General features: G+C 46.2%; 2 protein-coding genes across 11 annotated transcripts; one reads left to right on the plus strand and one right to left on the minus strand.

The window, feature by feature from the left end:
* Window positions 1-3,036: 3,036 nt before the first annotated feature.
* On the minus strand, window positions 3,037-23,758 carry LOC100117269 (zinc transporter ZIP11). Of its 2 annotated transcripts, none has more exons than XM_031926506.2 (6): window positions 22,645-23,758; window positions 21,867-22,116; window positions 20,048-20,199; window positions 19,143-19,228; window positions 6,923-7,180; window positions 3,037-4,395 (listed from the first exon to the last, which is right to left on the minus strand). In XM_031926506.2, the coding sequence occupies exons 1-6, from the start codon at window positions 22,750-22,752 to the stop codon at window positions 4,317-4,319; spliced, it is 933 nt and encodes a 310-aa protein (XP_031782366.1). In that variant the 5' UTR covers window positions 22,753-23,758; the 3' UTR covers window positions 3,037-4,316. The 2 variants fall into 2 exon arrangements, with proteins under 2 accessions (XP_031782366.1, XP_001604374.2); XM_001604324.6 differs by having other exon boundaries at window positions 21,654-22,116; window positions 22,645-23,756.
* On the plus strand, window positions 22,206-26,404 carry LOC100121266 (uncharacterized Golgi apparatus membrane protein-like protein CG5021). Of its 9 annotated transcripts, none has more exons than XM_032598653.1 (5): window positions 22,206-22,472; window positions 24,990-25,060; window positions 25,130-25,364; window positions 25,889-26,143; window positions 26,220-26,404. In XM_032598653.1, the coding sequence occupies exons 2-5, from the start codon at window positions 25,002-25,004 to the stop codon at window positions 26,283-26,285; spliced, it is 615 nt and encodes a 204-aa protein (XP_032454544.1). In that variant the 5' UTR covers window positions 22,206-22,472; window positions 24,990-25,001; the 3' UTR covers window positions 26,286-26,404. The 9 variants fall into 9 exon arrangements, with proteins under 9 accessions (XP_032454544.1, XP_032454546.1, XP_031782368.1 ...); XM_032598655.1 differs by having other exon boundaries at window positions 25,901-26,143; XM_031926508.1 differs by lacking the exon at window positions 22,206-22,472 and adding an exon at window positions 22,643-22,687.
* The last annotated feature ends 1,061 nt before the right edge of the window (window positions 26,405-27,465 follow it).

The raw sequence follows: 27,465 nt of genomic DNA on the forward strand, positions 1-27,465 counted from the left end.
TTCTCGTCGAGCTTTAAAACGTGTATAATAACGGTTTGCGATCTCGCGAAGTGCCTCAGCAACCAGTTTCCTGCAGCGATTTCACGGCTGATGCTATGGCGCATTCGCGAGACGACATGATACGAAATTCAAACGATGCTTTTTTTCCAACCAGCCAACCACTCCGCAAGCTCTCATCCCTCGTATACGGACAGAAAGCGTGAAAACGCGTCGCAAACACCCACACATCAAGCATCAGGTGCGAAAGAATAAAGGCTGTCGTGTCGCTCATGAATACTAATTGAAAAGATAATCAAAGGCGCGTGAAAAAGAAGAAAATACGTGACCCGGGTAAGTTCTCAGCGGGCATCAACAAAGCTTTTCCCTACAGCCATCTCCCGGGGGATGCAAGCGCGCGATAATATTAGCTTTGAGGGTAAAAGCAGCGATAAGAGTCGCCTCGGGTAGCTTTCAAAAGGCCTGTACACAGCCTCCTCGTTGAGGGCACAGAGGAAATGCTTCATTATACGCGAGCTTGTTTGTCGCCTGTTTTTGAAATTCTTTAACCGAGCCGCGCACAACGTGTCTGTTGTCCTTTGAGATACAGCCACGTCGACGCTGTTGAGACGAGATGGCGAGATTGGGGTAGGTCATATATACGTATATGTGTGTAGAGTTGAAAGCTCGTTCTCGGTGATTTTTTTTCCTCTACGTTTAAAAGCTCCGAGAAGCGAGTTGGAGAAGAGATACACGGCAACCGGCTCCGCGGACTTGTCCGATGTACTCTCCCACTTGAGCCTGCTGCCGTCTTTCTTTCCAGGGTCACATTCCAGAGTCTCTCTCTCTCTCTCTCTCTCTCTCTCTCGGCTGACTGTATAACCGCGTCGTGAACGAACGGGACGTGCGGCTTTGTTTAGTTTCATTGCCTGCGCGTATTCTTATACGGTCTGTATGTCGAGCTGATGGAATTAGAGCGTAATTTTGGGCTGGAGCACTTTGCTAATTAATCTCTTCAATTTCATAATCAACTTTGACGATTTATACAGGACTGTCACGCGAATTCGCTCTGTGAATATTGTATGCCAAAAAACTAAATATAAAATACGTTCGAATGGAAGTAAAGTAGAGACGATTACAAGTTACAAGAAAATCACACACACACACACACACACACACACAGTCATCCCACGAAGCAAGCGCGCGTCGACTGGCAAGTGGAAATACCTCGTGTCTGGGCGGCCGAGCACGGCTGCATCTCCTTCCATGGGCCGTTCGTTCGCATTAGCTCGCTCCTCTCTCTCTCTCTCTCTCTCTCTCTCTCTCTCTCTCTCTCTCTTTCTCGACTCGTCCAATTGACGACTTCCTACGACTTCCGGCTCGCGGACGCTGATTGTGTTTTTTCTCTCTTCCTCTTCTTCTTCTTCTCTCCGTCGGACGTCCGCCGCCGATGACGCGCGCGTCGCTTCGTTTTTTTCCTCGCGTAACTGACGTAATATTACCGAGAGACAGAGACACGTACATACAGCCCTAGATGGTGTAGAAGTGAAGCTCGGTGCGGAACGAGGCGAGAAGTAGTCTCAGTCGAGCGGGCAGAAATAATGGATTTTTTCGCGTCGAGAAAATTGAGATATTCGAGGAGAAAAAAAATTTTAATACTTCAAACTCACACTTTACCGATCGATCGGCCGACTCTTTCTCTCGGGAAGCTCGAGCCAACGACGAGAGCAGTAGCCGCGCACACCACGAAACGACTGCTCGAGGGGGTGTGTGCATAATGCACGTGCGTTGCGTAATGTCGGCCAAGAGGGAGAACGAGGAGAAAGAAGGTGAGGGAGAGAGAGAGAGAGAGAGAGAAAAAAAGAGGCCAACGTCCAGGGGACGAGACATTTACCAACGGCTGCTCTCGAGGCCGAATCCGCAGACGTCTGCTGCCCCCGTTTCCGAGGCGCTAGACTCGGCTTTTGGGGTAGTGCCGTTACTCTCTTTCTCTCTGCCTCGAGGGTTGTGTATGTAGCGCTGAAAAGCGCAGCTGATACGTGGTTAATATCGCTAAAGGGTTTTTACCACTGATTATGTGGATGATCGAATTATAACAATATTAAAAAGCAATACAGTATACATCCAGCGCCAGCGAAACTTTTCCAAAAGCCCGCATAGCAGCTCTGAAAAAAGAATCCGCTAACCCTCTGCCCCGATTCCAAGCCATGCATGCATCCGAACACCTCTATATATACCTACAGTACACAGTCCTCTTTTTTTCTCTCTCTCTCTTCTCTTTTCCTCGGTCTCGAGGGGGGAGAAATAGATTTCGCGCCTGCTTGCCTTCCGCTATATGTATGTGTGCGAGTGTAGTGCGACTTGCCGCAGCGCCAGGGAAGTTCATTGCCTTTTTATCGAGCCACAATGCAGCTGTGCGCGCCGAATATCGCAATGGCCTAACGATAGTATCTCGCAGGTGCGAGAACGGTATATAGCTACAGCTGAGAGTAATCGATATCGCGAGCGATCGTTCGGTTGATACAAGGCGAATGTAAAATTTAAAGAAAAATTTAGGCTACGCTGTGTTTGTTGAATATACAATAGAAAAATTTTCAATATAATAATAGTATTGTAAGCAGAGAAATGAATTTACCCTCGAAGATTATTCAACTCACTTTAACGTCGTACAACGTCGTCGTCTTACAAGAAACTCGTCAACGCACTCGGAACATCGAGACAACCGCGAGTACGCAACACACGGCGTCGCGGCGCGCAGTCGACTGAGGGGATGAACGCTGCGGCGCGACTGTCTTTCCCCCTTGGGCATTTCTCCCTTCCTTCCTTCCTTCTTCCTCGAGCGCCGTCTTCCTGCGCAACTTTGCATATACGCCGCATCAGGAGTTGCTTCCTTTCATCCCTCGTATTGTCGAAACCGGTGCTTCGCGCGCGGTCTTGGGCTTCGCTGACATTACGTATGCAGCTCTCGTTCGATTGATTTTCTCGGAGGTGACTGTTGCTTGAAGAGAGAGAGAGAGAGAGAGAGAGAGAGAGAGAGAGAGAGAGAGAGAGAGAGAGAGAGACGTTTCGAAAGGACATTTTTTATTAATATAGTATAATAATATAATATAAGAACAGGCATACGATCGATTGCTTGTTTCGGTATGGTTACAGGCGACATTTTTAATAGACATAGCACCGATGGAACGTCGTCTCGTTCCACCATGTAGTTTTGTTGCGCGTGGAAATTGCACTCGAGTCGATCCTCGTCACACACATGAAACTCGTTCAGCGCGCATTGGTTTAATATAAACCGGTCGTATTTTATACCCTGTGCTATTCGCAAAACGTTAACAATATAATACACATGTAAGTATTCATCCAGGGCTCTGCGTTCGTCGAGAACGAGATCCCCCGGAGCGCTTTGCTTTTGAATTCGCTATGTGCCCTTATGTACAAAATTTTATTTATATATACGCGGCCACTTCATATATGATAGTGTTCTAGCAAAATAGAAATTCTATATTGTATATATAGGTATGATATACCTTCGGTGCCTCTTTATTGGGAAAGAGGAGGATGGGTTTGGAACCTCGTTATATTTGCTTATGAATCAATTTTTAGATACAGCTTGATATTTTCAATATCAATGTATTGTAACAATTATTTAGTTCTAATTATAGGTTTATGCCTCATAATTGCATTTAAAAAAGACATTATAGAAGAATAAAGCACCTCACCAAATTTCAAATTTACCACTTAAAAATTGACTTGAATTGAAATATACCGCGAAGCTGTATAAAGTACTTTTCGCCTTACATTTAGTCTCCTATAGATTTTTCAAACCCAATCTCGCATTACATTGAACGATTCGTCAATCGATCGATCAACACTCATCTCGTATAAAAAGTTTGAAAAAATCACTCCATTTGAAAAATGCACCAATTCCGGTGCGAGCTTCCATGCGGGCATAAAAACGCGTAGAAAAATTGTTCTTCTTGCATCGCATTATCTCTAGAAACTAAATTAAACACTAGTAAACATACGTAATAATACCTCACTTTCTGCTTCGATTATCTATCGAGGAACACACCATGAGAAAATATATATCATCTTGAAAAATTGACCTTTCGTCCATATTATACTGCACGTACACGCCGTCCTTGAAAAAAAATACTACCTCTGACCCAAACGACATGCCTCTCGCGCGCACATCATCGTTCAACAGTGATTGCACGTGTTCCGTTTATTATACATATAAGAAAGACGATCGGCGAACAGCGCAGTTATCAGCAAACGTTTGTCCAGCATCAGCAGCCGTTCGGAATTTGGCATTTGGTTCGGCTCTGTTCCTCGGGCAGCTAACCCAGACCTACGTCCAGGGACATCATGACCAGGAAGCCGACTATCGCGCCCCAACTGGCCAGTTTACCGTTGCCGCTGTGAACAAGATGATTTTTCCTTGTTAGCGCAAAAAGTTCATTGAGATAAATTTCGTTACATAGACTTTTGTTATGTACGCGATACAGAAATTCTCCCCTCGAGTATATAATCTCAAGTGCCGTAGCCACCCCGAAATCGGTCATAAAATCCATAGAACTGCAGAAGCTGCAGCGTCTCTCTTTCTCTCTCATAATACCTCAAACGCTGAAAGAATGAACTGCGGGGCCATTTCCCCGACGTTGTCCGTATACAATGTGTGCGCGAGCGCGGTACAAAAGAAAAGGGCCTCGTCCTCTCTAGCGAGACGTTATAGTCTCGGTGTAACCGGGGATTAAAGTCGGAGCGTATACGTATACTTGGCCTGGTGGTGTCATGGCTTGTTGATTTTGTAAATTACACGCGCGGCCATCAATTTCCAGAGAGAGAGAGAGAGAGAGAGAGAGAGAGAGAGACGAGTGCGCTGTGGGCGTTTTCGAGCATCAATCATACATCGCGGCGTAAATACCTGTCGGGCCGCAGCTCTCTTGTCTCTCGTAATCCGCCGCGGGCCTGAAATTTTCATCGATAAATTCGTCGCTAAATCCCTACATCGCAAAATTACAAAGCCCGCAAAAAAAAAAAGAATCAGAGCACACGATGCCGTACCTGCGCGCGCTCGAAAAAAGGGGGGAGAACGTTATTTCCCCGAAAGCCCGCGGGGATCTGTTTTCATACACCTTTGTGTTGTTTTCCATCGACGAGTTCCCGAGGGAGCGCGGCTGGCTCGAGTATCTCATATGTGCGTGTGTGGAGCCTGCGAGCTGCAGACGCACGAGTAAAAGCTTTCTCGGGAGCCGGTGTCTCGGCTAGATCGCACGCGCGAGCCGCACAAAGCCACGGCCAATTACAATGACAATGAGACACGGAGAAAGAAGAAGGACGAGCGCGCCTATGGGAAAGCAGGAGAGAGAGAGAGAGAGAGAGAGAGAGAGAGAGAGAGAGAGAGAGAGAGAGAGAGAGAGAGAGAGAGAGAGAGAGAGAGAGAGAGAGAACGAGCAGTTTTTCGGGAGCTGTATGTATAGGCTTTACGCGCATTTGAAGCGGCCTTGATTGCGCTCTCGAGTTTTGACGAAACTGTGTATATACGAGAAAACTATAAGCTGTGCTTCTATAATAAACAGATGTACATCAGCCGCGCGTGTATAATTAGCCGAGTGTATAGGCATAAGTACAGAGCGCGGCGGCGCGAGAACATCCCACAGGAATTCAATTCCAATTGCAAGCCGGTGCGCGATGAGCGAAGATGACGCCGCCGGGCGTTACGATATTCCCCGAGACCCCCGAGACACGCGCGTTCCCTACTCGGTTTCTCGATTTCCACTCGACTGCTCCATTCTCTCCTTCTTGAACCTTCGACCTCGGGTATACGTACTTTTAGACTCTCGTTATGCCGCCGTGGAGAGGAGCGAAAATTAGTAACGTATTTGAGACACACCTGTTGCATCGACGATGGTTTTACTCGATTCCTCCGGATTTCCCATATATTACGCGTGTTTATGCGAGCGAAAATGAAAAAAATTAATAAGCGAGGCGTTTAAAGAGCCGCGAAGGAGAAAAAAGGGGGGAATTGTGTCGGTGCAGCAGGCCCCTGTGCAACACAGCTCTCCGGTTGCGCTCGGGCGCGAGAAACGTGAGACGGAAACGCGCGCGGATGCTGCGATCTCTTCGCTGTATACTCACTGCCGGTTCCGCCGGAAGGATGTACCGTGGCGTGAAAAAGTACCCCCTATACTCATTATAATTTTCTCTGATCTTCACTCGAATCTTCCAACAGTGCGTCGACTTTCTATCGCGACTGTACCCCAAGGTCCCTCGATACAGCCCTCGCGTTCGAAAAAGAGGATCCTCGCACATGTATACAGGAACCAGTTAGCTCTCTCTCCCGAAAACCTCCGCACGCAGGTATAGGCACTCGGGCGAATATTATAATCCCCGCTCGCTGCTCTCGCGCCTTTGTCTTTGCGCGAGCTTCCGCTGCAACGCGCGCACTCGGGGAACACAAGGTGCACAATGGCCTCCTTAAGGGGGGGGGGGGGGCCGGTGGCCCCTTGGATTTTTTCACTCCTCGCCGCGAGCGCGCGATCGCTGAAAAATCGTCGCGCGTGATTTACATCGAGAGGGGAGTGCGTATCTTCTTTAAAACTCGTTGTTGCATACACTGTCTTCTCGCTTCTTTTTTTTCAACCCCCTTACTCGCCTCTTAATGCGCTGTGCTTTGGAGTTTTTATTATGTATATTGGAGAGAGAAAGAGCGAGGTAATTGTCGGATTTTATAGGGTGAGTTTCGTACACACACGTAAGCGGCGTAGTGAATTATTGTTCCCGATTTTTAAGTGAATTATTATTGTACTGTCTCGTTGTAGGCTTTTCTGTCATAACTGTCAAATTTAGCCGCGATTTATCGCCGGTTAACTGAGAGCTCTAATTTTTGATTCTCACAAGGCTTATATACATATAGGTAAACGTTAAAAAAATAAAACAGTACCTCTGATGAGCCTCAGGGATGATGTCGTCGATAACGACGTAGATCATGGCACCGGCAGCGAAGGCGAGAGCGTAGGGCAGCACAGGCGCCGCCAGGGTGACACAAGCCGCGCCGAGGACTCCGGCGATCGGCTCGACCATTCCCGAGAGCTGGCCGTACCAGAAGCTCTTGAAGGTGCTGAAACCGGCCGCCTGTAATGGCAGAGAGACCGCCAGGCCTTCGGGGAAGTTCTGGATGCCGATGCCCAGGGCCAGGTTTCTGAAACGGAAATTGCTTTATTATACAGTATACACGTATCGATCGATCATCATTGAATCGTACGAAAAACACTCAACTATAAAGGCGCGAATTTCAACGCGCATCGGCGAAATCCGAGAACTATGCGCAAGAGCCGGTATATACGCGTGTAGAAGGAACGAGTTCTCGAGTACATTACACAGAGTCGGCTTCCACATTCCCAGCATTTTTCGCGGACGTCGTTTCATTCAGCAGCGGCGGCGGCGGCAGCCTCGACTCGCGGGGCAATGTTACGGCCGCGCTATATGACTGCCTTTGCTGAATTCCGCGACGACGCTCGGCGGCTTTGTTTATACGGAATACATGCAGCTATATATACTTCGAATACAGTAAAGCTTCGAAGTTTCAGAACGAGCCGCGGGTGTATATAATCGTAGCATCATCCCTCCCCCCTCTCGCCTCGCAATAAAGTTCGATCGCGATAAAGCCAGATATCGCGCGCGGCCCTTGAATGAAAGCCGCCAATTTCCTTCGAGCTCTTGCAGCGTCTCTTTCTTCCACCCGAGAGAGATAGACGCTTCGGAAAAAGTGCTTAAAGAGCGCTTGGAGGAGAGAGAAAGAGCTGCTGCTGCTGCTGCAGAGCGAACAGGTGAATGAACGGCTCTTGATAGCCGTGTGTGTTGTACGTGTGTGCTGCTGTGAGTTACACGTATACGGCTCGTTTTTTCGTTTGGAAGGTGAGGATTTTCGAAAGTAAAATTTTTCCGCGTCCAGCAACAGCACAGTATATTCTCACACAAAAGAGCATCGCGATCTGCCTCGCGGATGGAATCCCGGCGGCGGCGCAGCCGCTAAATGAATGACCTAACAGCACTGTACAGCGTCCGCTAGAAAGACTATACTCTCTCGGTGCATTCCAGAAGTCGCCGCCGCCGCCGATGCGCAAATAGACCCGTAGCTGCGTCCCGAACGAACCTCTCTCTGCACACAGTAGACTGCAGTGTGTACAGCAGCGAGTAGTCAGGAAGGACAAAGGCGTGCAATACGGTGTGCGGAGAATCGGTCTAAACCGCGTGCAAAAAGGCTCTCGTAGGATGATTGCGAAATTACCGGCGCGCGCGCGGATGGGCAGAAAACAAAGTGACCCAGATCGCGTCCGGCAGTGTAAAGTCGAGGAATGTTAATTCGAGCTTCTGTGAGCTGCTATAGTCGGCTTTTTACTACGTACAGTATATTGCGAAAAAGATTTTTTTTCTAATATGATTTTTGGCGCATATCGCTCGCACATGAATGAACGCGAGCGATACGTCCGTCACAGATGGATCATACATGGGCGAGAAGTACACGCGTCGTCGGCTCCTTCTTCTCGGCTACCCTCGGCGCATTCCATCGAGCTGCAGCTATACATAAGAGGAGGTACAGTTAGCCCGCCGCGACGATGCCACTCGCGTTGCTACTGCATCTCAGCTCCCGCAACGCCGCGGCGGAACGTTCAATCGGCCGAAAGAGAGAGAGAGAGAGAGAGAGAGAGAGAGAGAGAGAGAGAGAGAGATTTTCTCTCGACAGGAAACTCGAGGTCATGTCCGAAGACCGTTCGAACGTTATACGAATCAGAGCAGCCCCTCCGAAAACGAGAGACTGCACACGCGTCGCGTCGATTAGACGATGGATTAACGTTACGATAGGAATTTATGTCCGGCTATTGTCCGGTCGATCTGTGCTCTCGTTCTCGCCGGTGTCCGATTGTATTACACACACACAGACACATACGGCTGTTCCACAGTCCGTATAATATGTTAAAGAGCCGAACGAGGGAAAGTGAGAAGATCGTGTGCTGCAGCGCGAGCGCGACTCATGGGAAAAATGTTAATGCCGCGGATACACGGCTATAGATACGAAATTGGCCGCGATTGGAAAATCGTTTTTGAAATAACGCGCGAGCGGAGAAAGGCGTATAATGTGTACCGTTAAGATTGAAATTCCCGGGGGGGCGTCGAGCGAGCGCCGGCGCGCGGCGATGTATATGAATAGATTCTTCGCTCTCGGTATACTCGGAAAAGTCGCGATTTTGCAGGAATCCCGCAGCTCCTAATTCAACGGAAGCTCGTAAAATGTGTCTCTGCAATGGCTGCTTATACACACGCTGTGCATGAATTTTATCGATCAACGTATAAATCACATCCACGGATATTACGTCAGGTTAAAGCGGAGCCGCTCGCTCGTCGCGTCGCCCGAGATAAAGCGATGAAATAAAGGACGCGGCGCGTTATAAAAGCGCACACGGGGAGAGCGGAAGGAACGCGTGCGGAAGAAAGGAAGCGTTGTGTGCGCCCGTGTGTATAATGGTAGATGTGTGTGTGTGTGTGTGTGTGTGCGTGTGGGGAAGGAGAGAGGGAAGTTCCCCAACCTGTGCCGCCGCCGGCAGCTGCGGCCTCGTTGTTATAGCTAATACATAAGGGTCGACTAGCATAAAAGTGGGCTGACAATGAGTTTTATTTCGCTCTTTGAGGACTGCTCCTCAAGCGCTCGAGCTGATTTAGGATGTGTCCTGCAGGACTAGACGCGTATGTACGCTCGATTAAGATTTTTTTTCTATGGTTTGTATTAAACGTTTTACAGCTACGCTCGCGTTTTACGGGCTAAGGTCGAGGTCGATCGCCGATGTCTGCGAGCATCCGGTTTTTCACTAATAAGTACATCAAAATCGAAGCACGCGACAGTGCACTTAACCGTTAAATGCGCGAGATCGACGCTGCGGAAGCTGAAAATTCCGCGAGCGCGAACTTCAAACGCGCGTACGTTACATCCGAACGGCGGATAGCCCAGTTTCTTCGGCAGAAGACTGAGCGAGACAAGGACAGCGAGGGAGAGAGTGCGATCGGTGCACGTGTTCGCGAGGGCCGAAAGTAGCTCGCGGGGGCCAGAGCGCATCAGCAGCGGAGCTGGATCTCTTTTGGCAAACTAGCGCCACGCGCGGCATCTCCGCACACTATGGCGAAACGCTCTCTCTCGCTTACTCGCTCGCACCGGTCAACGTCCGCTCGTGAGAACGGAATGTAAGTTTCGTCGCGACTCTCTCTCTCTCCCTCTCTCTCTCTCTCCTCCTCTCGCTCTTGCGAGTAGTTTTTCCCTCTGTTCGAGCCGCATCCCTGTACGTGTACGCGATGAGCCGTATGTAGAGGTGCACGTGACAAGGGTACGAGATCGATTTTGGAAAAATCGCTAACGGATCGGTATACATACTGGCTTATCAATAAATTCATTTTTCCCGGGCCTCTGTCGCGCGCGAGAGACGTATTCGAAGCAACAGGTAGTTTCTCCGAAGAGAGCTGCACTCGCAGGCGTAATTTCATGTAAATTATTCAATTTCGCGTGAACGCGCGCTATAAATCCTGCTATGCACACACACACTCCTCTGGTTTGATTAAAAAGTTCGAAGCTACACTAGCTGCTCTTCGGAAAATCGGAAATTCTCGGAAGATGTACCTACAGCCGAGAGAGAGAGAGATGATAGTCGTCATCGACGTGTATAACGTGTATAAGGTAGACCGAGAGAGAGATAGAGAGCCGGTCGTCGGTTTGGAAAAAAGCTCGCTGAACTGGAGTGGCTGGTATGCGCGCGGGGTGACGCTCCTCTAGGAAGAGCTTCTCCGCATAATCGCTTCTCTCTCTCTCTATACACGCGTCGTCTTCGTCGTCGTCGTAATTTTAGCGACTGAATTTCAAATTCGAAACTTCTGTGAATCGTGAAAATGAAGCGAGCGAAAGCCTCTCACTCGAGTGTGTTACACGGGTATATGTGTATACACACACACGCAGAAGAAAGACGTAGGTGGAGAGAAAGAGTGAGGCCGGTGGCCCGCAGCGGCAGCAAGATTCTCTCTCTTGGTCTTAGCAAGAGAGAGAGCGAGCGAGCTGGTGGAATGCGGGACGGGCAAATCGCGGTCGGCTCGGCGCAGCTCGTTCCCATGCATTCCTTCGCCTACCCCCCCCCCCTCTCTTACACTCAGCAGCACGCTCCGCTTCGTTCCTTCGGGATCATCTCGGCAGCGGCAGCAGCGTTTCTTTTGGAAGCTGCGCCGCTGCCTCGTTATGGAGCTCGCGGAGATTTTTATAAGGCTGTGGAGAGGGGAGGGGGTCAGGAATGCCTTTTCTAATTTGGACACGCGCGCGCACGCGTGACCTGTGCCGGTCTTTTCTTTCGGGAAAGTCTGGTTATTGGTGAATCCAATTCGTATGAATGTACAATGGAAGGCCGAGTCGTGGATCGGAGGACGTATGGACATGTGTGTTAAGTATAACGGCGAGTTTGCTACGGAACGCTGCGGCTGCTGTACGCGTCGCGCATGCGTAATGCGAGCGCGCATTCCTGGCATCGCTCGCGATGCTGAAATCTCGGTATGGCTAAAATTGTTCGCAAGTCTTGGGTGAAAAGGTGCCGTTTAACTCGCTCATCAGACAAACTCGTCGAAGGAATGTCGAGCCTTAGTCTTACGAATTTTCCCCCAAAGCTTGGATCGTCGCACAGTCGCGGCGATCGGCAGCGCGAACGCCTCGCAGAGGGCGCTGCGGTTGCATAGGTACACCGCTCCTGAGAGTAGTAGGGGAACCCCCGACGAAAAAGGGAAAAACGCGAGCGCGCAAACTTCTCCTCCTTCTCGCTCATATATACACTGGCGTACACAAGCGCGAAACACGAGACGAGAGAGAGAGAGAGAGAGAGAGAGAGAGAGAGAGACAGAGAGAGAGAGAGAGAGAGAGAGAGAGACAGAGAGAGAGAGAGAGAGAGAGAGAGAGAGAGAGAGAGAGAGAGAGAAGTATCGGCATGGAATGTCACTACGGAGCTGCTGCTGCTGCCGGCTCTGCTCATCCCCCCTCCGTCGTGCCGTCAGTTCCGAGAACTTCTCCGCGAGTGGATTTGCCTGGATGATTATAAGGCGCAGGCGCGCGCTCGCTCAAACGGAATAAGATGGTTATCTTTTGCGCTCAAAGGATTAACGAGGCAATCGGTTCTTCTTCTCCTCCCCCCCTTCTTCTCTCTCTACAGACCGAGAGTGAGAGAGAGAGGAGCCAACGCCGCGAGGCTTACGATTTTCGCACGTAGAGGGCAGACACACAGCTCCGATGGCGCGAAGTTTGATTAGTAGAATGCGACCGGCTGTGGTCAGACGTTTCGTTTACGAGAATAATAAATGAAATTGCGCAGGTAGTATCGATGGGTTTAACAAGTGCTGCATTGCCGACTATACGAGCGTTTATATATCGGCACAACGAATCTTTCGTATACACTCTATGTGTGTGTGTGTATGTGTGTGTGTGTGTGTGTTATAAAGCGTAAAAACGCGAGACTATATACCACTCGCGCTTATCGTGCTCGGCGAGCCAATTCAGGCGTTTGCTAATGGCCGAAGGAAGTCGAGTAAGACGGTACTTCCGGCCTCTCTCTCTCTCTCTCTCATTTTCTACACTGCATATATACATCCCTCTTCTCTTTTTGCCGCATCTCGTTTGTTTCTCTTTCGTTTTCCTTTTTTACCGTCACACGTAGACACGTCGAGCGAGAGCTTCTCCCCTTTCAATATACAGCGACCGCGCGCAACCGTATCCTTCTCGCGCTTTTTCGCACTCGACGATACCGTCCATTGCACACTTGCGTCGCTTTTTTCTTCTTCTTCTTCTTCTCTCGCTTCTCCAGAGAGAGGTATGCGTGCACGTATGCATGATATGTGTGTCAGCGTACAGTACGCCGTCTCTTCTATGCATATTTATGCAGAACCCGACATACGATGGTGGTTACATTCGTGTATTGACTTGTTAACACCGTTCGCCGTACGTACGGCCGACTTGAGATAAAATTTCGCGATCTTCTCTCAGAAGGACTTGGAGCTTCCCGAAAGCGAGTCTAAAACTAGCAGCAGTGGTCCACATAGAAAACAGCGTCGGAAGGGCAAGGTGTACGGGTTTGCACAAGCTGCCTCCCGCGGACCCTCTCCGAAATATAATAAAAGAGCGAAGAAATCGCGCGCGAGGGGAGAAGGATCCGAGAGGAGGAAAGAAGGGCCAAGACGAGGCAACTGGTAGCTGCCAAAGGGGGAGAGAAGAGAAGCATCGGAGTAGGCGCTCTGTCGACCGGTGTATAATAAGGCGGCTGTGCGGAGAACGCGAGAGAGAAAGAGGATAACAGCCGCTGAAATGAGATGGTTTCGTCGGCAGCTTTGTCCGGCGCCATGTTTAACATAGCAGCGCATCTCACCTCTCTGATGATCGGATGGGCCGAGACGCCGCCGCCGATGGGATGGACGTGTATTATACAAATCAGTGTTTCTCTTATACCACTTCGTCGTTGCTTTTTTTTTTCACCAAGGGGAGAAGAGACGGTGTTAAGGTCGCTGCGGAGGTTGGAAAAAGTTGGCGCGCATGAATTATTCAAACGATTTTTGCAGAGCTAAGGAAGCCAAGGTTCATTGGCTGCGACTCTATAGCGTAACAACGATGATTTTGGACGAAGAGCTCGGCGTACATGCCAGCTACGATTATCTCGTTAATGGCGAACGTGCGGTTATTCGCGATTTTTTCCGACTGATATGTCCGACCGTTCGCTCCGCTGCCATAGACGTATTCCTCTCTCTGTACACGGAGTCACGGCCTTATTAGTGCAAGGCATTTACGCTCATTTGCATTTCCCGCGGAATGATGATTTAATCGTTCCAGAATTCTAATATACCTCGAGATATAACGACTCTCCTGTCTCGTTGCACTTTTTCAAAGCTAATTATAACCTAAATCGCTTGGCTATACGCGATCAGGCATAATAATCGTCGGCCCGCGCTGCAAGCTCATTCATCCACGCGTTTCTCAATGAACGCTAGCCTCCGCCTTTTTCTCTCTACGCACGACTCGATACGCTTCACGTTTTTTCCCCTCTCCTCTTATCTCGCGCGCGCGCGCGCGCGACAAAGTATAGAGCGGATGTGGAAAAAATGGAAAAACCACGCGCGCGGAGACCCAGATTCGCCGGATAAGAAAAGCGAGCAAAAAACCACTGCGCCGCTGAGTCAGAGAGCGGAGAGACTCGGTCTCCTTGAGATAAATTTCGCGCGCGCGACATCAGTCGCGACTCTAGTATATGGAGACCATTACAGACTCTGATATACGAGCAAAGAGGCACCTGTTTGCATCTCGTGTCGCAACGCATAGGTGTAATATTTGTACGCCGAGCTTGCGTATACACAGCTCAATGAAAAGCTCCTATCCCATACACACAGGCTATTAATCTTTCTCGGAACACTCGACGCAGCTCTCGTCGTAGAGGAAATTCCAGCGGAGGCCGCGAGCTGAACGCGAGGGAATGAATGAAACGTCGCGAGAGTAAAAAGCAGCAGAGGCTTTTCCTTGCAACATAGACGCAGTCCACGTAATACCAGACACGACGTCGAGGTGAGCTCTCCGGTGTAAGCGCGCACCTGTGCAGCCGGTCACGCGCGACCTAACGGAAGCCGATTTTGCGCAACGCCGCGATCAACGAACGCTACTGTCCTTTCCAAGGCGGTACGTTGACGCGTACGTGTATATAGGCATCGTACACTCGACGGATACTGTATGCCGTGGGCTTATTTCGGGAAGATGCAGATCGAGGCTGTCGTGCTTTTTCACGCAGCTGATGTATGCGACACGCAAAAATGCACATTGAAAAAATGCGACAGAAAGCTCAACTTTCCGTTAGCGATCTGCCGCGGGTAATCCGATCGATCGCGATTATGCAAGCCCCCATATCTCGCTATCTCTCTCCTTGGGATGTATTCGCGTTGGATTCCAGCTGCTCGATGTGCCATGAAATAGAAAGCCGCTTGCGGGACATTCCGCGTGCACGGTTGCAGCAGCAGCAGCTTCTCCTCGCTTTACGGTACACTTTTCACGAATTCGACGCGCCGGCGACAATATCGGCCCCGTTAGAGAGAGAGAGAGAGAGAGAGAGAGAGAGAGAGAGAGAGAGAGAGAGAGAGAGAGAGAGAGAGAGAGCCGCACTTTGTTCGTGTGTTAATTCACGTAGTTTTTAATATTTCAGATAAATCGCAGTTCATTAAAATTTCTATACTGACATCGCGCAGACTATAAAACTGCGTGTGTCATCGAGAATTCAAACGCAACCAACGCATTCCTTGACTCATTACAAAACACGTGTAGCTCAATCGTCTATAATTACAAGCTTGAAGAAAAAAAAGGAAAAATAAATTCCAGAATTTCAACCGTGAGCGATTCAAGGCACATGCGCGTACATTCCTGTACCCATACTCTTTCTCTCCTGACTAATGTATGCTTCCTCTCCAGCGGCAGCATCATACAGCCCAGTCTCAAAGCGAGAAATTCTCTCTCTCTCTCTCTCTCTCTCTCTCTCTCTCTCTCTCTCTCTCTCTCTGCCGACTCTTGGCTTACTTACGCCCGTCGCTCTCTTGCACCAGAAAGAGAGCTTATGAATGAATCGGCCTAGCCCCAGCGCGCGATTACCTCCGTCGATTATCGGTTCTCTCTCTCTGCGCGCGTCAGCGTTGTCATTCATGCATATTTGAAGAGGGCGATATACGTATACAGCACATATATAGCGTCCCACACATGTCCCGAAAATTCATTTATACGTCGCGAACGATGATTAGCATCCGTGTATCGACTTTTCTCGAAGCTCTCTTTATAATCGCGCATGTGCGAGAGTTGACGACGCGCGAATTTACGAGTTCCGGGTAAAGAGACAAAGAGAGAGAGAGAGAGAGAGAGAGAGAGAGAGAGAGAGAGAGAGAGAGGGGAACAGAGGAGGATGATGACGATGATTTTCGAGCTGCGCGTGTCCGCGCAAGCTAATCCCGACATCAGAGGGCCGCGCGTAGCTCGCGCACGCGCGAGAATTCCACAGCCAACTCGACCGGCCCCGAGTCCATTTAAATGAGCGCCGACTCTACAATGTGCGCGCGCGCGTGTGTGCGTGTATGCCCAAGAGGCGATCCCTCGAACCAACGGCTTTCTTTCGCGGTATTTCGAAGCTGGTACTTTTTTTTCTCTATTTTGTACAAAAACCTGCCGATGCGCGAGAAACCCATGGTGTGTAACGATTTTTCTCGATCTGTAAAAGGACGCCCGTGTTATACGGCCCGCGGAGAACGAGGGGATAATATAATGTATAGAACAATATATCCGCACGATAAATCTGGCTATACCTGGGCGCGAAAGAGAGGGTGTCCCTTCCGAGAATTCCGCGGCAAAAGCATCACCCACGCGCGCGCGTCTAGACCAAAGTGGCGCCGTTGGTGCTAACTACGTTCCTCATTCCGCCTTGCCTCCTCGAATTCGCAGCCCCACCCTTGTGCGCCTGCTTATTTGCGACGTTTCGCGAAAATTCGCGATGGACTCTGGACTCGTATATCCGATTGATTGTATCAAATCAAAATATTTATACAACGAGAATGTACATAGGTAATAATATAAGCGACACGCGAAGGTTCTCGCTCGGGACCAGAAAAGCCATGTCTGTTCTCCTCCGCACAAGACAGCGTGTCCGAGAGCGCGATTCGTCGAGGAGTAGGGATGGAATGCGCGGCGCCTAGGGCTCGCTGGATTCCAGGGCCACACGCTCTTTCTCTCTCTTACTCGCTCGGAAAACATTTCCTTGCGCGGAGAGAAGAGAGAGAGAGTACAGGCTCCTCGCGCCAATAAACTCTGCCTCCGGGTAATCCCCGACGCGCCTCTCCTTCTTTCTTTCTCGTAGCCGACCACCGTGGAACTCATTCATGCGGACCTCCTACCTCGAATGCCTTCGCGAACGAGAGAGAGAGAGAGAGAGAGAGAGAGGGGGGGGAGAGAGAGAAGTCCCTCTCCATGGCTTGCCTTCTCTGGACGTTACTACTGCTGCTGAGGAGTGGGTTGTGCAGAGAGATTTGGAGAGACGAGTGTCGACATCTGGCGGATCATAGTCGAGAGTTGTGAGCTACCGAAGCGATACCGAGATGTAGAGTCTGATTTGGAGAAGGTTCCTGACTTATCAAAGGTAGATATGCCGATTGGAACGATGTTTTTGATAAGGAGAAACGAAATGTTTGTGCAGGAGAAGTCGATTGACGAAATGAATCCGCGTGTATAGTTTTTAGTTGGATGTATTGTTGAATCTTTAACATCTAAATAGTTCCCCAGCAGTTGCTCCGAATGCTTGAAGAGTTTTCTACTTTATCGATCTTGGAAACGTTCGTATAACTTACAAATTGTTTAAAAAATAATATCGATGTGTTATTTCTACCTGAGAAAGCTTGATTTGAGATCTAATAGGGAGATCTGTTAATGATAAATCTTATTGTATAAAGAGGGTTACAAGGGCAAGTTTTTCTTGCATTTCAAAGAACTAAGCACAAACTTTATTACATATTGCTTAATTCAACTGCTTAAGAAACTCCCTATAATGGAAAATGATATTCAAGAAAATTCTAAGTAGTATGGTCAAGATGCTCTCAGACGCCTACAACAATACTTTTTCAACGCTCAAAATCGAATGGACATTTTCTTACTTTATGAATTTCAATAATCAACAACTAATCATGCATCGCTATAAAACCTCCATTGAACCAGGATTTTCAATCTGTACTTTTGTAGAATCGCTATCAATCGCAAGCTTATGATTTCGATAAAAAAAAAGGTAACGAGCTGAATCACGATATCAGCCACACGTAATATTCGAACACACGTAAAATCGCAACAAATTGCTTATCGTCAATATTGTCCAGGCACTTGGCTTGTTCGGTAATCAGATTATAAACTTATCAGTATAGTACAGAAGTCTGTTAATTGATTATTATTTTTAGCCACGGATTCCCCGAGTTATGGCATTTAAAAAAAGTGCAATAGAACATCTGATTCTACACAGTTGAGATTTGTTTCAAGCATCATTTGTCAACAGGATAAATGGAAAATCCAATAATTGTGCCAATTGTGCGTGATTGATTGTAATCTTATTTTTTGTTTATAGGATTATAAAAATAACTGTTTACCTAGCTGCGACAGTGAGGTAAAGTTTAAAATAATTACAAAAAACAGTGTTTGTGTGTGGACAGTATAATCAATACTTTTTTATAAAACTGTATTATAACTCAAATATACTTATATTTTAAGTTAAATAAACACATTAAAATAATTTCAGTAATAAAGTGTCGCTCAACTTTCTTTTTTTTATAACAATTTATCTTAAGAAATTTCAAACTGATTTCGCGTCATTTATCTTCCTCTAATAACCTGTTTGCTGATATGCTGATATACTCGTTAAGGCTAGTTAAACTAATTGATTGATGTATTTTCAAATGCAAATTAAAATAATATTTGTAAAATAAATTGAAGCAACTTGCTCGTTCTTAATTCGTATATGCAATAACAATATGGATATTGGTTACATAAATAATATATCCTGAGCTTTCAATAATATTGCTTCTTCCTTTGACCTCTCATCGCGTGTGTACTTTTTTGTATAAAAGTATTTTTAATGCAAAATGCTTTTAATAAAGTTAATTGTTCACAAAGTATTCTCATCCAATCTACACTCAAAGCTTACCATTTTCAATCATTCAAATCTCAATAATTAAACTAACGATCCCCAGTTCACGAAAACCAACAAAAAATCCATCAATAACGTAACCATACAACCGCACCCCATAATTGCCGTACCAAATCGGCGCCTGTGCTCCCCAAACCGCGATCCAGCATCAGCGAAGGTCGCGCAAAAACCGTTCTCGCGCCACTTTGCTCACTTAAGCGTCGTTCCGACACGAGGCTAGAATCGAGAGCCGCGAAAAAAAAATCGAAAACCCACGACCTTGCTCTCGACGCAGTGATCGTTTTCACCTAAAAGCGCGCGACTTTACGATCGCTAATTGGGCGTGTAACGGTGAATCGAGGAAGCGCGCGATGAAAAAAAATGCGAGCACTGCAGGTAAACGCACATTATACTTTAACTTACCTTGCGTTTTCAAAAGTCGCTGACGGACTGCTGCCGACCGCGCCGAAGCCGACACCCACCGCGAGACCCTCTGGAATGTTGTGCACCTGTGGTGGGAGAAATTTTTCGTTAATATCGAAGACGTGATGTCTGTGAATATTTCTTCCATATGAGCAATATCCCTCCAAGACAATGCGATGCTAATTTATGGTAATCCTTACATATGGTTCATTGTATCACACGGCCTCGTTTACGATTCAATCACCAGCTTCGCGAAGCAACGTTTACGGCCTTTTCATTACGATAAGTGTATCCAAACAGCACAATAACGCCGCGTTACGGTACTGTTATAGCTGTTATAAAGACGTGCGTTTCGTTATGTCACTAAACATACGTTTTTTTTCCGCCTCATTTTTTTTGCACCGACTCTCAAATGAGCTTAAGACGAATCCAAAGATTAGCTTGATGGAAAAGTGTACGGAAATTCACGCGAAAGTCAAGGAAACTAATTGATTGTGCAACGCGTTTCAGCCGCGTAAAATGAAGGTAAAGTTTTGCAGCGGCGGAGACAATGGAAAGTAATAATCGCAAAGCGCGCGGCTATTCGAATTTAAATGTCGGGGGTAAAAAAAATATATGGACCATCGCGAAGACACCTATAGATACCGCACTTCCTCGAGACCGAACGCGTACAAGGGCACTTTCGTCATTAATATTTTTCGTCTCATTTTTTTCTCGAACGCGTTAATTTCGCATCAGGATACAAAAGTGATTCACGGCGCGATGGCCCACACGAAACGCCTGACCATAAAAGGCTCTTGCTTTTCCTCGAGATTACTGTCCCGTTATCCCACCCACGACTTGAAAATCCGACGATGTACCGCAATAGAGCTTCGGTCTTTCCCAAAGATGTATATAAGACTCACAGTGATGGCAACGACGAGGAGCAGGATCCTCTTCCATTGGTTGTTCTTGGCCTCGTTATCGGGGTTCTCGTAGATGGTTCCCACCTCGCCGGGTTCGCTGCTCCTCTGGATTCCCGACTGCTGGCGTCTCCTCGCGTTCTGCTCGTAGAAGCCTGCGAACATTGGATCGTTTGGGGCGATTGTCACCGCAGCCCGTTCGTCATCGTCGGGGATGAATTTTATACGATTTATAGAGGGATGCTCTCAAACTAGTGACATGTCGTGCAAGCTACTCCTGCTTTTCGCGATAAAGCTCGATAGAAGATCAATAACGCTCGTTTGGAGCGCCTGTAAACGCGTATACGTTTCTTCTTCCTGACGTCTCGATTATTGTTGTTTTTTTATGTTTGTTTATTTTTATTGTTTTATACTCTTGCGCTCGGCGCGTTTTTCTTTTTTTAAGACGCACTGCACTGGTTGTTAACCGAACGGGATTTATTATGCCATTTACGTAATTCGCTATGTACACTGATTCTATACTCACTTCACTACACCACGTCTTATTATTGTTGTTATTATTATTGTTTGGTTTAATCGCGACTCTCGGTTTTTAACGGGGCGGTTTTATGGAATAATCGAGACGGCATAGAGGAAGCTATCGTACGGCCGGGTTAGGCGCTCCAAAATCACGACGAGCCCAGTCATGCAAAGTGATCCAAGTCCTAACCGCATGCGTACATACTTATCATCTCCGACAGTTAATAATGACCGTTCATGCGTGAAACTTCAGAGATTATGGGAGATTCTACGAGGAGAAAAGGACTAAAAGTGCACGTGCATTGTACACTCGATCTAAGCAAATCAATCCCCGACGCTTTTTTCGAAGCAACTCGAATGGATATCGAGAGAGCTGATAAAAGCAACGCTACAGTTTATCGCCTGTGCAATTATTTGTATCTTGGTGTAAGACAAATACAAGCCGTGATCGTTGTTTGTTGATTTGCTTAGAGGCGAGCACACCCTAAAAAATGATGCCGGGCGATTCGACGTCGTCTCGTATTGTCAATGCAAACTTTCTCCGGAGATATCGCGCAGTCAAATAAATCAGTGCCGCGAGTTCACGTTCATTATCGAATCGCCAGACACACATGTATATACGAGCGGCAAGAGCGAAAAAGACGCAACGAAGCAGAGCATGAACCGCGACTGCGTTACAAGATCGACGTTCTCCACAAGTATTATATTATATAGTCCCAGTGAACGAAAACGAATCGACGACTTTGATTTGGAGTATTAACAGTAGATAGAATTTTCATCGGCGTCGATTCGTTCCAAGCTTATGCTGTGTTTAAATGAATTACTGATCCCACTTTCCAAGCCTACGGACAGAAAATAATCATACAAAAAAACAAACATGACCCGTCCAAAAATCTACGATACAGAAATACGTATATGTAACGACGAACGGCAAGAGTAAGTAATATAGATAATAGATGTATATGTATAGTAACAATATAAACAATCAAGTTGAACCCAGATAGTAATAATACAGATCTCCATTTTCAGACAGACAGAGAGATATATACATAGCGAAAGAGAGAAAAGTTAATCAGAGAATTAGGGGTACCATCGATAACAGTGGTCGACTCGAGAACGTTCGAGGCGTAAAATTTGGCTACTGATCCCGGCCCGGCATTATTATAGTAGCCGTGCTTCGAAATCACGTCTGCACTGTCAAACTGACTGCTATCGTCGTCAAAGTCCTCTTTGTCACTCTTTAGTTTGTGAGCTGATGCCAGTCTCTGGCTAAGCTCGTGTAGCTCAAGTTTTTTGTTCGTACCGACAGACTGCATGGCTAGTAGGACATTGGGAGACTGTATGCCGAGGCTCGATATAAGAGCGTCGGTGCCGTAGACGAAAGCTGCGCCGATGAGGAAACCGATGCCCACCGGGACGAAGGCGTACTCGCCCTCGGGGCCGTAGATCTTGCTCTCGCTCGCCATCTCGATCGCCGGGGCTAGAAGGGACCAGTAGCTCGCTGCCACCATCACACCGGCGGCGAAGCCTAGGCTCACGTCCAGCAGCTTTCTCTGCGAAGGAAATTTCAAATATTATTTTCGGGTGTAAGTATACGTATCAGGGGGGAAAAAGCTCAGCGATGCATTTGCGCGCGCGCAGTCAAGGCTTCGGCGCGGGAGAGAGATAAGCTCGCGTGTGCATAGCGGAGTTTTAGATAGTAAACTGAGTAATCTTTCGATCAATTGTAAAGCGCAGTTGCGAATTGTCGTGAGAATTTATTGATCGAAGTGTCTGCTTATGCGTGCGGAGGACGAACGTTTGCGTTTGGATTGTTCGTTTGTTAAGAAGATATTGACGATCCAATGGTTTGTGAAATTTCGGTGAATCCGGAGAAGCCTTCTTGAACTGAATTCAAGATTTGGCTCAGGTTAGATTCTATCGTTAAAAATATCAATGCGATTATATGCTTCTATACTATGGTAGCGATCATCTAAAAGAAAAAAAAGCTCAGAAAATCGACTGTTAACCACGAGTTCTTTGCAAAAAAATGTTCAAACAAAAGAACGACAGTTATTCCATCCAATAAAAATCAACCCTACCTGCTTGCCGCGAATGACGACGACGACGGCGGCGCCGGCAGCGGTGAGTCCCCACGTGAGCAGGGTGCCGAGTAGGGCCTGCGTCACCGGCGAGTAGTCCTTCAGCATGTTTACGCGAGCTGCAGCAACCCTCTCTGGAAAACTTTCGCCTATACAATACACAGCACCTGTATGCGCGCGTGTGTGTGTGTGTGTGTGTGTGCGCGCGCGCGTGCGTGCGTGTGTATACGATGGTTATACACTCGCGGCAAGAGCAGAGCAGCGGCAGCAGAAGAGAAAGGCTCTTCGCGCGTAAAGCGATCGGACCCGTGTGACGGTCTTGCGTTGCAGTCGCTGCTCCTTATCTCGTCGGCGAGACCCCACCACGTCGTTCTCGTTGTATCCGCCGAGTTGCCCCGATGATGCTGCTACTGTTCTTACTTCTACTACTGCTGCTTCGGCGGTCGGTCCAGCGACGCATGGCAAGGTCGCTTCCGTCTTCTCACTCTCTTTCTCTCAGCTCTCCTCCTTTCGCTCGTAACTTGTACTGTGCAGGCGGTGGACGATTTGTTTACCTCGCATCGCTTTCCTCTCTCTCTCTCTCTCTCTCTCTCTCTCTCTCTCTCTCTCTCACTCCCCGGAAGCCAGCCCTCGCTTCTTTGCAACCGCACACGCAGGTGGGGTTATCTTATCGATTGCAGCCTGACGCAGAAATTCGGAGATTCATGCCTACGCCTATGCAGTCTGTCGGTCTTGTCTATACACGTCGAAATACACTCGGGGCCCTTTCCTGGAGGCCTCGATGTCACGCGCGAACTCGCGAATGTTAGCCACACACGTATATAGGTATAAAGGGATATCCGGCGGCACGTGCGTCGAGGTGTCAAAAAGAGGCAGGTGGCCGACGCGAACTGCTACGACACTGCACACTACCGTCGCGCGACGACGATGTGCCGTTTGCGACGCGCCGTCGCGGAAAACTAACCCACATTGTTTATCGACCGTTTCTCTGTGTGGGACTGTATATTATGTGCCGGCCCGTGTGTGTGGGATCTGCTCCGATGCTTAACGAGATGGCGGCGACGTTGCCGTTTCGACGATGCGAGGGCAGAGCAGACGACGCGGTATAACGATTGACGACGTTGCTCCGACGAGGCTTTTTTTTGTTGCTGCGCTAATGGTTTATGTGGGTTGACTTTTCAGGGCGTTACGTATTGCTTTTTGCTCGGGACTAGATCCGCTGCTCTTTTTGTGTTTACACTCACGGTTGAGATAAAATTTTTGGCCTCGCTAATTCTCGAGTTCAAAGCGTTGAAATTGGAGTTTCTTTCTGTAACGAGAGTGCGTCCAGATTTTCGGAGTTTTGAGTAATTCATTTTTCGAAAAGCCCGCCGAAAATCCGGCAACGCCGCACGAAACTCGCAGCTTGCGCATATCAAAACGAGTTCAGCGGATGCATCATCCACATCGTCAGAGCAAACATGGCGTCTGCTTCGGTAGGTGTTTTGTACACGTCGGAGCCTTCTGCTTGGAATGTGGCTTGATGACAGTTGATATTATAACCCAGGCCGAGCTTGCTGTTGATCCTTTAAACGGACTGTTGACGTTTCTGTTGTGATTATTCGGCTGAGCACGTGTAGACGGAAAGAGAACACTTGAAAATAAAGTCGTTCGCTCAGTATCGACGAGCCGAAAAAGCTGTTGTGTGCCCACCTGCGCTTTGCCTGAATCCGAAACTCGCTTTGATAGTGACGTGTATGTATACACATGAAAAATGTCGAGCCCGGTTGCTACAGATTGCTCCATTAGAGATTTGCCGGTCGTGCACCTAGTTTGTAATGCTAGCTCGGGCTTTTTGCGCTTCGCCGGCCGCAAATGACACACGCGTTTTTATTCTTGCTTTCTTGTTTCACTGCTCGTCTAGCTTAGTAGATCATTTTTCTGTTGGTCGGATATCCAAGGTTCTCTGCTCTGCGTGTATGGCAGATTTTGATTTTGTTTAAGTTGTAAAGCTGTTTGATTGTACAGGATTTCACTTGTTGCACACTTTATGAATCTAGCAAAAATCGGTTAGATTTGCGTTGTACAAGAGTTTGGATACAGGTAGTATTTGGTCCGACCAGTGTTGTTTATTGACATTGCTGTCTCTTTGATATTTTTAATGCTTGCAGCAATGAAATAAACTTTTATTACATGTTGCATTAGTTTCTAAACTTTTATTTTTGTGTGTATTAACTTTTATGCTCGAACATTGATTTGATAATATTTTGATAATATATTTGCTTGTCATTGTGTTTTATAAATATGTATTTATAAGTTGCTGTGCTATAGCAAAGAACTCTTTTCTAATCGTATCATCCTTAAAGGTGCCTCTGCTCATGGATGACGATACGATTGCTTTTGGAGAAGAAGATGAGGCGCAAAAAGGAAAACTTACGTAAGATGCCAACACTGTGAAGTTAAAAAAGTTTTATAAAGAAATTAACATCAAATAATATAATTGTAGGCATCCATATGTTACAATGTTCCATTTGGGCTTCCGAGCTTTGGCCCTAGTCACATACCTGTTCTGTGGATTTTGGTCCAGCAGCTTCATAGGTAGTTTTGTATCCGTTGTTCTATTGTTGTCAATGGATTTCTGGACAGTTAAGAATATAACTGGAAGACTGATGGTGGGCTTGAGATGGTGGAACTATGTTGATGACAATGGTGTGAGCCATTGGGTATTTGAATCAAGAAAGGTTCAGTAAATTTCTTCATTGAAACATCTACTAAGTCAGCTCTAATCTTTCTATATAAAATCAATCACGCTCGGACTATGTCACCTAATTAACATAAACCATAAGCAGTTCAAGGAATTTCAACTTTCATTCTCTGTGTCCTTGACACTTTCATGAGCAAAGATTTTGTTCACCCACGTAGATTTATTGTATTGTGAAAGAATAAGTGAGATCATCTTTTTAAATATTTAGAATAGTTTCATAATTTATCCATTCATTTATTAATGTTATATTCACTTCAATGAGGAATAAGCAAAGTCAGTTGTCATTTATAAAAATGTGAGACGGTTGTTTTTTCTCATGCAGCCTTTATTGTATTATTACTTAATATCTATGAATTTTTTATTTCAAAAATACTTGATAATACTCTTTATGCATAATTAATTTCCCTTGCATAATTTATCGTTTGCTGACTTTTCATAAGCGGTAATTTGTAAACAAATGACCATTATAAACCTACATCTGATAAATGCCCTGTGTTTCAGGGCGCTCAACAGAATCGAATTAATCCAGCAGAGTCCAGGATATTCTGGCTTGCTTTAATAATATCACCATTGCTATGGTGCATCTTTTCCCTGGTGGCTTTATTTGGATTTAAAGCCAAATGGCTGCTTCTCGCCACTATTGGCGGTATTCTGAATGGAGCTAATCTCTATGGATATGTCAAGTGCAAAATGGGAGGAGATAAAAATATTTCTTCAGCGACATCTGAATTTTTCAAGAAACAAGTCATCCAGAACGTAGGATCATTTTTTCTGCAATGCAAATTAAGATCCTTTTTAATCATAATGATTAAGCAATTACTTATCTTTACAGATGGCGACCATGATGACGAGGAGTCCGCCTACCGGTAATTTCAATCAGCCTACAAATATTATTTAAATCAATCAATAATGAAATGTGATATTAATTTAATTATGAATGTGTATAAGTTTTCACAAGAGTAATTGATTTGTACAAATTATTATAAATATTTTTTAAATACAGAAACATCAATCGTATGTCTACTAATATCACTTTTACCTAAGCGCATAAATTATTTGTAATATCTTTCACACAATGGAAGGAAGTAATAATAATTCAAAGTACACATTAGTTGCTATTTTATTAATGCCTTCAGGCAATACATAATGTACATGGTATTTCTTTTTGTCAACAGACTTCTATTACACAGTATTTAGTTTGTTTTTCTGCATCTTTTCCTCCATTTTTTTTTATTATTAATCAGTAACATTTTATTTATTATTCCCGCCTTAGCCTGTTGTATTCTTTCTGGCAAGAAAGTATCACAAAATAATTTCCCATTCTCTCAACGGTATTTAGTATTTCTTTTACTCCATTGATTTATCCAGTGTTTCGCAGCTTTAAAATGTTAACTCTCTGCATATATGACATTTTCATATTTTAAAAAATTTCAAAAAAAGAATACAACAAACTTGATATTTTTCGATCGAATATTTCAAACTTAAAACGGTAAAAACGGGATCTTGAACATAGCAGATCATGTAAGTAGGTTCTACAGATGAACAAATATTCGAAAGTTAACTGTTGTGAGTACCTATAAGTCTTATTTAATAAATGCATTAAATAGTTTAATGGGATCATCGTTGATCGTTAAAAACGAATAATTAACTAACATAATAAGATCAATTAGTTAGAAAAGCATTATTTTCAAAACTTTTCTAAATCAATACATTTATTTATTACATGAAAATAAATTCTTCATATTAAGCAATACCTGATTATGTACGCATAAAATAACAATTTTAAGCTAATTCATTGAAATCAGAGTAATTTGATTCATGATCAATGCAAAAGTTACGAGCAATTTAATCAAGTCTTGTAAAATATGCGGATGCGCGCGATCACCTCTCGTATACTTATACATCGGGGGGAAAGTCTTCAATTTCTCGAGATTAAGTACCGCGTAACATTTTTTTTTTAAATCTTATATCAGGAATGGATCGTTCATTGAATGTTCCGTTAAAAATTAATAAAAAGTACCGTATGATTCTCAATGCATAGCATTGATCTAAATGTGCCGTTCTATGTTTTAATTTTT

Source organism: Nasonia vitripennis, chromosome 3 (assembly GCF_009193385.2).
Source record: "Nasonia vitripennis strain AsymCx chromosome 3, Nvit_psr_1.1, whole genome shotgun sequence".
NCBI lineage: Eukaryota > Metazoa > Arthropoda > Insecta > Hymenoptera > Pteromalidae > Nasonia > Nasonia vitripennis.